The sequence below is a fragment of the Cyanistes caeruleus genome, chromosome 2 (genome assembly GCF_971803275.1).
Source record: "Cyanistes caeruleus chromosome 2, bCyaCae1.hap1.1, whole genome shotgun sequence".
NCBI lineage: Eukaryota > Metazoa > Chordata > Aves > Passeriformes > Paridae > Cyanistes > Cyanistes caeruleus.
The window spans coordinates 56,708,306-56,718,985 of record NC_141702.1 but is presented as its reverse complement, the minus strand read 5'-3'; the positions used below and the strand labels follow the sequence as shown (position 1 = coordinate 56,718,985).

Genomic DNA, 10,680 nt, shown 5'->3' with positions numbered 1-10,680 from the left:
GTTACTTAAGTAGCTTTGCTGCCAACTAAATGTATCAGTGCTGCAGAGGGGACCTAGTTGAGGTTTTTGAGGTGGTTTTGATGCCAAAATGCCAACCCTCGATGAGATTTTAGAGCACATTGGAGAATTTGACAGGTTCCAGAAGCAAACCTTTTTTGTCCTATGTTTGTTATCTGTTTGCTTCACCCCAGTGTACGTGGGGGTCGTCTTCTTTGCGTTCACCCCTGAGCATCGCTGCTCCAGCCCCGGGGTGGCTGAGCTGAGCCAGCGGTGCGGCTGGAGCCTGGAGGAGCAGCTGAATCACACAGTTCCCGAGTGGGATGGCCACGGGGCCAGCTTCAGCAGCCGCTGCAGGAGGTACGAGGTGGACTGGAACACAACAGGCATCAGCTGCACTGACCCCCTGGGCAGCCTGGTGGGCAGTGGGAGCAGCGTGCCCCTCGGTCCCTGCCGGGATGGCTGGGTCTACAACTCCCCAGGGAGCTCTCTCGTGACAGAGGTAAAAACAGCCCCCTTTGCCCTGTCCCCTCTGTTACAGACAAGGTGAGGGTTGGGGGGTGAGGGTCGGTGGAGCCTTGCCTGTGCTAAAATATCCCCTGCTTACCTGGAGAAGAGATTGTCTCTTACTGTGAACTTGCGCTTGGGGGTTTACAAGTCATCTTCCCTCTGTCCTTGCTGTGGAATGCTGCCTTGGCTGCTCAGGAGGCTTATATCTCTAGCTGGGGAGCAAAGCATATTTCAGCAAATAAATCCCCTGGTAGATAAAGTCCAGTTCTGAATGAAATCCCTGTCACATGAGAGGTCCAATTGGTGAAGGTGTATAAACAGCACAGCTAGCTGTGCTGCAAACAAAACCGGCCAATGCAAAGGTCTTCTTTTCCCCACCCCCTTATTTTTTTTTCTTTTTATTTTTTTTTCCTTTTTTTTTTTTTTTTGTGAAGAGAGTCTTTTAAAGTTGGTTTTAAATAAAAATGAATGGCAGTCAGTGTGGGGAAAGGTACTGCCTCCCACAGTTAAACAGCTTAAGTCAGGAATAAACTGTAGAAAAGCCAGTGACTTTCGTGTTCTCAGGAGTGGGAATAAGCTGAAAGTGGTACTTAAGCTACTTGCTGTACTTCAGCAGTTTAGGTGCTTTAAAAACAAACCAGTAACTGGGATGACAAGCTTGGTCTCATCATAGAAACTTCCACCAAATATTTAGAAGTGGTCAGGATTTTTTCCCCGTTTCCCCCTGTTTAACACAGGAGCAGTTAAAGTCTGTGCTCTAGCAACTTCAGCATCCAGTTTTGTGAGAGGTTGGCCCTAGGTGTAAGGGTGTTCACTCTAAGGGTACTTCTTTCAGCAAGTGACAGGTTGTGAGATGTGAAATTGAGGAAGTGAGGCAGGGTGACCCAGGCCCTCTCTGCAGCAGCAGCTCAGCAGGCATGTCTCACTGGAAAAGGCTGCAGCAGATCCTGTGGTCCAGATGCTCCCACCACCATCTCCTGAGGTTGTGGGAAGCTGAGCACTTGCAGTCTGTGTGGGCTCATGCAGTATGCTCTGACATCAGTTTTCTCCCCTTTCCTGCTGAAGGGGATGCAAGGCCAGGCCCACAGGCCACTTCCTTCATGGGATAACCAGCTATGTCACATAATTCTGCATTTTGTCAATGACCTCCTGGTTTTGACTGTTTCTGTGAAACTTCTCAGGATCTGTTATGTTGTCCCCTGCTCGGATAGCTAAGAAAAGGAAGGGATAATGCAGTGAAAGCCATGTTATTCCAAAGGAAAAATTTACATACGGAAAGTGTCCTCATGGAAAATCCCATAGAGCATCAGAAAAAATACTTGTTTTTTTCTTAATTATGGATGCATAGATTCAATTAAACCTAGATACCAGGAGTAAGGGAAGGGATTCTCAGTCATATTAAGGAAAGGTTTTTGCAATAACTTTTTCTCCAGTAGCTTTTATGCATTTCTACAAGTAAGATAAGATAAGACTAGGTGGCAAATATTTGTGGGTACCCATGTGGTATAAAGCTTGGCCACAGATAAAAAATATCTGTTCTCCAGACACATACAACAAGTCGTTGAGCTAAAGATCAGAGCAGAGAGAAAATGCTGTGAGCTCAGGGCAGATGCAGATACTTGCACCCTCCTCCAGGAGGCCAGTGCTCCATGGGATATGGGACAAGGCAGGCTCCTGAAGGCATCTAAAATGCTTTTTAGTAAAGGCATCACACTTAGTCCTGAGTGGTCTGTGGGGACAATTCTGCCATGCCAGAGTATAAGGCAACAAGAACTGCTTAGAAATGTTCACCATCAGCCATAAAAAAAAGCTGTTTAAAAAACTAAGGGCGATCGTCAGATCCATGCTGATTTGATCAATGAGTGCCGACAGTTTTGGGTGCCAGTTTTCACAGATAGTAACTCACTTATGTTCCTTCCAAAAAAGAGAGATGAGACATGAATGGGAAATGCCAGTAAACTGCTCAAGGGCTTGATCCAATTTTTAATGTTGGACAATTAGTTAAGTTAGTAGGATTTCTGTGTGCTGATAAAACAGGCATTGACCCAGAATACAAGCTTAAATCTTTAACTTAAGTGAAGGAGAGTTGTGGACATGAGCCAGCTCCTCATTTCACTCTTTTGTCTCTGACTGTGGTTGCTCCTTTAGTTTGACCTGGTGTGTGAGGACTCCTGGAAGTTGGATCTCTTTCAGTCTTCTGTGAACGCTGGTTTTTTTCTTGGCTCCATAAAGATTGGCTACATTGCAGACAGGTACGTGTGAGCTGGCAGAAAAACCCTCTGACCTCCCTTATCAGTGTACAGCAGCCAAGCTTAGATGAAGGTTGTGCAACTGATACCACCTTTGCTCTTCTGAAAAAAAGGTCATCCCCCTGGGAGTTCAGCCACAGCATGAGCCAGTATCTTTCCTGCCTTTTAGCTTGTATATGGTGCTTAGCACAGATCTGCTCAGTGAGCCCTGCAGAGCCCACGAGGACGGTTTTAGAACTGTACACCCCAAACTTCTCTGTCGCATCAGAGCCCTTGGGTGTTAACCAAAGCCAGGAAATGCTGCTGGTTTGGATCTCCCACTTCATCTGTCACAGTCTGTGCAGCTGCAGCTTGGAAACGATTTGCTTCTTTTGGAGAAGCTTAGAACTAATTGGCACAGATTGCCAGATGTGTACAGCAGCAGTCACTGGGAAAAAACCAGATAATCCCTGCACCTCCCTGTTCAGAGCAGCAGAGTCAGACTCCCTTGCTCAGGCACCTGGGGTTAAAGAGAAACAAATGCCAGTACTGGCGGGCCCATTTTCCCCTTTGCTCCCCTTCTGCCTAGGACTATTAGTACAGCAGGCTCTGAGTTGCTCCAGCTGTGAAATGCAGCCCATTCATATGTAAATCATTCATAGTGTTTCAAAGGTTAAGATTTCCGAAAATAAATCCCTTTTAAATCTGGTGCATGTGGAAATATCAGAATGACAATATTAATGCATACTTATTTTTCAGTCCCAATGTAATATATTTAAACATGGGATTATTCTTTATTTCCTGAAAGTTTTGTGGAATTGATGAGTAACTGGCACAGTAACTTTTCATGGCATAGAAAAGGAGATAAGTGAGTAATGGGTGAGAAAAAAAAAAAAAGCACCTCTCTATTTTGCATAGAAAAATTAGATTTCTTCCCCCTGAAGATAGACAAACCTCTTACTAGTTTAAAATGCTTCCATGACTAGTGGCTTACTTCATTTTGCCTATCATTTTCCAACCCAGGTTTGGCCGTAAATTTTGCCTTTTAACAACAATTGTTGTAAATATTGTGTGTGGAATCCTTCTGGTCTTCGTGCCCACCTACCTGTGGATAGTCATCATCCGGTTCTTGCAAGGGCTGGTCAGCAAGGGCTGCTGGACTGCAGGCTACATCCTGGGTGAGTGCAGGATCTTCTCCCAGGAGCAAGACTAGCTGCAGAAGATGAAGGGACAAAACTCAACCCCAAAAACCGTGGGAAAAAAAAGTGCCATTTAAAAAATGTGTTTTATTAAGGGGTTTTGTCCTTCTTTGACTTCTCAGGATGTTTTCAAACACAGTCTTTAGGGAGAAACAACAGTAGCCTTCAAAGCTCAAGCAAGCAGTGGTGTATTAGGGCTCTTACCTCAAGATAGGCTTTCCCCTATGGTACAGCTCACTTTAGCAGATCTGTCTGGGGCTCACGGTTCTTCTTCCATCAGGCTCTGGCTGGGGAAGGTGACCAGGCAGACACAGTCCCTCTGGCCTGGACACAGACAGGATGGTGACAGAGGAGGCCATTGAAGAAGCAGGCAGAGGGTGGGGAAAACTTGAAACATTTTTATGACACAAAGAGCATTAAAGGGCAAACAGTGGCTTCAGAACCTAAAAATAACCGAAGAACAGCATAAACTTGCTGATAAAAAGACAAGGTGTTTGTGTACCTGTGTGTATCAACTGGGCTGAGCAGAGGCCAAGCCATGGAGGAGCCAGCCTGTGTGGGTGCCTGCCCCCAGCACTGCTGGTGAGGCACAGCTCTGTGGCCAGGCTGGGTCTGGGGCCACCTCAGGACTGCTTTCTGGTTCAGGGTAGAGCTGCCTGGGTTCTCTGATTTTTCTGGAGTGGAGTTCAGTCTCCTGTTCAAAATTCCCGACTGCGAGCAATCACTGAAGCAGTAGATTAACTGTTTTAGAAGCTGATCAATGGAACCTTAACTGTGTTAGGGTGGCAGGTGGCTCTACTAAGTATCTCTGAGAGATGCAGTTCATTGTGATAGTGGTAAAAATGTAAAAGTCAGTGGCCTAAACTTCCATTAAGCCTTTAGTGTGGTCATCTTACTAATTTAGTTCTCCAGATGTCTGATATTAATAAAATAAAATGCCTATCCTGCAGTTCAGACTGTCTTCTGCTAAGACACAATTATTCCTTCCTGTGCTTCCTGGATGCTTGCTTGGCCTCTTAGATCCTTTCCTGGCATATATAAAATCTCCATCCCCTCTTCTGGAGAGCTTTAAGCCATTTTAGAGCACTAGGTCCTTTTCAGGACAATGATTTGCCCCATCCTGATATTTTCTCTGTTACATCTTCTTATTCCTGGATTCTCTCGAAACTCTCTTATGAAAAAGATCCTGAACCAGCCCAAAAGCTCCCTTAAATTCGTATCTTGTCCCTATGGGCGGCCAATACTGAATGTCCAGGGAAGGATACAAGGACAGAACAACCTTGTTGTCCTGCTCTGCTGGAGCACTTTTCTAGCCTTCAGCTGCTTCTGGCTCAGTCCTCCTGAGCCTGAGGAGATGTCTGTGCATCATTTGTCTGAGCAGCATTAGCCAATTTGTGGTTCCAAAACTCAGCAATTCATTTGGCTGCTAATTAGTTCCTTACTGCTCTTTTTCTAATGAGTTTGCCTTCTTGAAGCCACACAGCTGAATGCAAAATGTTGAGTGTGGGTGTGCCTGCCTGCTGGAATAGTTACTTTTAACTCTGTGTCAACAAGACTTCATGTGTGGGTCGGTGCTGTGGAGTTGCAAAGTGCGGATGAACAGTGATCCCAGCCTGGCCTGGGAGCTCTGTGCGTCCTGTGACACAGGCTTTCCTTCTGCACTTGGAGTGAGATGCAGGCCAAAAGCCTCTACTTTAGAAATAAAATATTCAGCCTTCTTGTTGGGTTGGAGGCATTACCTATGTTGGCATTAGATTTCACAACAAAATCCACCTGTGTGCCCTGGGGAGTGCTTGGTTTACTCTGTGATCTCCACAGTAGAGCACATTCCTGGATGTCTTAGGCCAGTACGTGGCCAGCAGCAGTGTTTTCTTCTCTGCTGGAGTTTGGGTGCCAGAAAGGCGAACCAGGGGGTTTTGTCTGGGGGCATTATGCCGGGTAGCCCATCATTACCAAGGTTTCTCCAAGGCGTTACCGTAGTGTTGGTCCTCCAGCATCCCCCGGCTGGTTTCTGCCGTGTGGGGCAGCCACGGCACTCACCTGTCCCTGTGCACGTTCCCAGTGACAGAAGTGGTGGGCCCGGATTACCGGAGGACGGTGGGCATCCTCTACCAGGCGGCTTTCTCCGTCGGGCTCCTGCTCTTCGATGCCATCGCTTACGCCATCCCTCACTGGCGGTGGCTGCAGCTGACGGTCACCCTGCCGACCTGCTTCCTCCTGCTCTACTACTGGTGGGTGCCCTTTTGTTGGACCTCTGCCCGCCACCCAAAAAACCCGGCTTCTCCTGCTTCCCAGGGCTTGATGCTGAGAGAGACCTCCTTTCTGGCGTGCACACCTCTTGGTTGCGAAGAGAAGGTTCCCAGCAAAAAGGAGAGGGAAATAGGACCCCTCAACGACTGAGATCTTGTTGAATCCTAGCCTGTGCACCTCACCTGACCTTGTGTTTAAAAAACAGACCACTTGCGGGAAAACCGGACTAGTATAATTTATTATTTTCTTTAAGCAATTCATAAATGAAAATAGGTGCCTTGGCATAACTTTAGTTGGTCTTGCACTGAAAATATGGTTATTGACAGACCATCTAATGCTAATGTAACTGTAACAGGTTGTTAGCATGTTCTTTTAAGGCAGAAAAGCTGCAGTTTTTTGTGGTCCAACCGAAAAAAAGTACTTGGACACTCCTTCATTTGAATTTCCTCTATTTTTAATCAATATTTTTTGGTTTGAGTGGCTTGGATTTGAGAAATTGTCTGCATGGGTCAAGTGGTTAGGAATAGCAGAAAGAAATTTGTTGCCTTCCTTCTTCCATTGTTTTGAATTAGCAAGCCAGTTCTAGCTTAATTAGTACTTCTTAACCGAGAAGTATTATTGGCAGAAGTTAAAAAAGGCTCCCTAAGAGGAGCTGGTTTGTGGTGAATGGGCTGGATAAGACAAGAGCCCTACTCACCCTCGAAGCTCCTCCCTGATGTATCTTTAGCAAACTCCTCTTTGACTAAAGCCACTACCTCAACTGTTCCTCTTCCAGTCTCAGCCAGGGGATATACTACTTTCCCTCACTGGGGGAGTGGGATGTAGCACACGAAACCCACCCAACCAAAAAACCAGAAATCCATCTACCTCTGTTTAACCCCTCCAAAGTCTCCGCTCACGGGAGAATGGGTAGGCTTTGCTTCGTTGTATAATGGCATCCACTCGCGTTGTAGGTGCCTCCCAGAGTCTCCCAGGTGGCTGATATCTCAAGGAAAAAATGACAAAGCCATGAAAATTGTCAGCGATATAGCTAAAAAAAATCGGAAAAAGATGCCTTCCCATTTTAAGGTGAGCTCAGGGTTTGCTTGTGTCATCATGACAATACCTTACATAAGTTCTTCCCAGAGAAATTTTATGTACTATGTACTGGCTCTTCCATAGGATATTAAATTTGAAGAGGAAGACTGTGGAAAGCAGAATCCCTCACTGATGGACCTCTTCAGGACACCACAGATAAGAAGAAACACGCTCATTTTGATGTACAACTGGTAAGAATATAATGCTAGAGACCTGGTTTTGGAGTTCTGGATTTGAAAACTCCATCAGGACACAGATGTCTGTTTTCTTACTATCTAACAAATCCAGGATGCTCTTCTCTGCCCAGGTTCACGAGCTCCATCCTCTACCAGGGGCTCATCATGCACATGGGAATGGCTGCTGAGAACATTTATCTGGATTTTCTCTATTCTGCACTTGTTGAGTTCCCAGCTGCCTTCATCATCATCATCACTATTGACCGTGTTGGGCGGCGCTACCCCTGGGCCGTGTCAAACCTAGTGGCTGGGGCCGCCTGCCTTGCCACAGCCCTCATCCCAGAGGGTAAGTCACCTGAATGAAGCCCTGTGGGGGCTTCCCACCCTGTCCTCTGGAACCTCCACGCTGCTTTGTGAGGGTGCCTTTGCCACTGCTCACGTGGTCCTCACTGCTCCTGTTCCCTCACTCACACGTGTGAAACGAGGTCCCTTAAAAACATCAACTGAAGTGAGATCAGAGGTCCCACAAAATAACCCTGTTGTATTAACTGACAGCTGCTAAATCACTGGGATGCTTTTAAATGTGTTGAATGTATTTTCTCTGCAGACATGCATTGGTTAAAAGTGATAACTGCTTGCATTGGGAGAATGGGAATTACTATGGCTTTTGAAATGGTTTGCTTTGTAAACACAGAACTGTATCCAACTTATATCAGGTAGGTGCATCCTCTCCCCAGCTGGCATTTGGCCTGGAAACAAATAGTTGAGGTTGATGTGTATCTTATGTTTTATGCTAAATTAAGTTACCCTCAAATGTGTCAGAACTACACAGGTACTGTTGAACATAAAGTAGGTGAAGCACAATTAAAATGCTTTAAAAAGGTAGCTTAATAAAGAAATGTACTTTTAGGCAAGGATAAAAAATCACATGACTGAAATAAAGGGAAAATTCAGGAGAACCAGGGTGGGTGAGGGATCTGAAGTTCCACAGAATGCCTGGATCTGTCCTGTGAAAGTTGTGATCCATCCCCTTCCCTCTGCAATGCTCTGACACTAACATGATCCCTTTGCTGCCAAACCAGGAATCTCGGGGTGATGGTTTGCTCCTCTTTGTGTGATATTGGTGGAGTCATCGTCCCCTTCATTGTCTACAGACTGGTGGAGATCTGGCACGATCTGCCACTGATTGTCTTCAGTAAGTGCCACCTTACCTCCTTGCTGGCCCCTTGTGGGGTGCAGTGGGGCACCCAAGTTCCAAAGGGAGGGAAAAGCCACCAACACAGCTGCTTGAATTCAGCAGAATCCCCTTGCTCTCTACAAGGCCTTAGCCTTCAGTTTATGACAAGCTGGAACTTGTTTATTCACTCATGTCCCCCCTGCCCCTGTGATTTCTCCTTGCATTTTAAAGGAAGTTAGAGTCAAATACACGTTTGACAGCTGGCAAAGAGCTCAGGAAATTTTTGATTAATAGCTTAATATTTGATGGCTTTAAAGCTGATTCACTGCTCTTTTGTGAGTTATATTGTCTCTGTCCAGCAGTTAAAACCTAGAATTTAAGGTAATTGCCTATTTAATGGAGTACAAGTGTGGCTGTTACGCTTCAGCTTTTCTAACACTTTGTTAACTGTCTCTTCATCTATTTGGAAAGTGGCTGGTAAATAAATGCAAGATAAGTTTTGCAGACTAGTGACCTGAACTCTCAGGTCAAGGCCTGCAACACTTTTGTGACTCTTTAGGTCAGCACATTATTTATAGAAAAATACCTTGAATGGCAATATGCGGATTTTAACAGACAGGACATCTAGAAGGGCGCTTAGTAGATTTAAAATACATGCCAAACATGTACAAACTGGATAAAAAAAATTATCAGAGGAGAATTTGGTCATATTGCATAGAAGATAGTACATTGTGTATACATTTTCTAATCTTATGGGAATAGCATAAATATGGAATGTGTTTTCTGGCATTCTTTAGCACTAAAAAGAGTTTTTTCGTCTATAAAGGAAGGATCTGTCCAGTTTGAGGTGTCCTAGTTAATGCATAACTCAGAAGACAACTTGTCTTGGTGCTGTCTCCACAGGGCAGCCACATCCTTTCATTTTAGCACCAGCTAAAATATAGTTTTGCATACAGAGACTTGAGGTGTACATCTTGTATGAAGAACAAAATAAAATGCCATTGACAAGTCTGTTCTGTCTGGCAGTAGCAAGTGGTTGATAAATGCTTACAAGCTCTTTGTGCCTCTGTTTTGAAGCTGTGCTTGGTTTGATTGCGGGTGGATTGGTGCTCCTTCTGCCTGAAACTAAAGGAAGAGTTTTGCCCGAGACTGTGGAGGATGTTGAAAACTTTCACAGGTGAGTCATGATGATGAACTTGTAGCAGTTTTCACTTGAAACTGGGCAAAATCCCTGTCCAGGGGTAATCCAGGGATTACTTGGCTGCCTTGTTTGTTTCCAAGAATTTGCTGGGTAATTTCCAGGCTCTCACTGGACAGATTCAGGACTTTTTTATCCCATGTCTACCTAGGCATCTTGAAAACAAGTAGCCTAGGCCTTTACTGGCCTGTGAATAGCTGCACTAGTCTCTCAAATGTGCTGCAACACCATTATAAATGGTATTTATAATATTAATTAATAATTATTAACAATTGAACAGCAAAAGGGCAGTCTTGATAGCAGCTTCACACGAAGTGAAGCACCGGTATCTGCTGAGGAGCAGACTAGGTTTGTTGAGGAGCAAACCTAGGGAAATAGATATCTGATCGTTTTCTTGGGGCAAAAGCAGAGCAGGTGAAGAACTTGAAGTTAGGTTCTCCCTGAACAACTTCATTCCTGGTTGATGTTCATGTTCTATTACTCTTGCAGGAAAAGTGCTCCAAAGACCAAAAATATCTATCTCCATGTCCAAGGATCAGAAGCAGGACGTGGCTGAAGAAGGCATAACTCTTACTGGGTAGTGTGCTTTAGGGCAGTAGCGTGGAAATGCCACTCAGAATAAATACCCTCTCAAAAATCTTGCCTCTCTTATTTCAATTTCTACGTATATCCTTTATTTACAGTGTTTAGAGTTTTCTGATGGGATTGTCCCTATTGCTGCATAGCTGCTTCCCCCTCTGTACACTAAGAGAAACATATTTTAGGGCTGGGAAATTTTTGTATCAGCTGTGTGGATTTCAATGTGCACTTCAAGAGGTCTAACTTGAGTATGGTGGGATCCAGACCAACAAAACTTTGTAAGTCTCCA

The 10,680-nt window shown here is 45.0% G+C and overlaps 1 protein-coding gene across 1 annotated transcript; it reads left to right on the top strand.

Annotated features, from left to right (window-relative positions):
* On the top strand, nt 1-10,449 carry LOC111927667 (solute carrier family 22 member 2). Its single transcript, XM_086877176.1, has 11 exons — nt 1-499; nt 2,656-2,759; nt 3,759-3,913; nt 5,997-6,165; nt 7,138-7,252; nt 7,346-7,452; nt 7,569-7,783; nt 8,045-8,153; nt 8,520-8,632; nt 9,692-9,791; nt 10,302-10,449. The coding sequence occupies exons 1-11, from the start codon at nt 89-91 to the stop codon at nt 10,366-10,368; spliced, it is 1,665 nt and encodes a 554-aa protein (XP_086733302.1). The 5' UTR covers nt 1-88; the 3' UTR covers nt 10,369-10,449.
* The last annotated feature ends 231 nt before the right edge of the window (nt 10,450-10,680 follow it).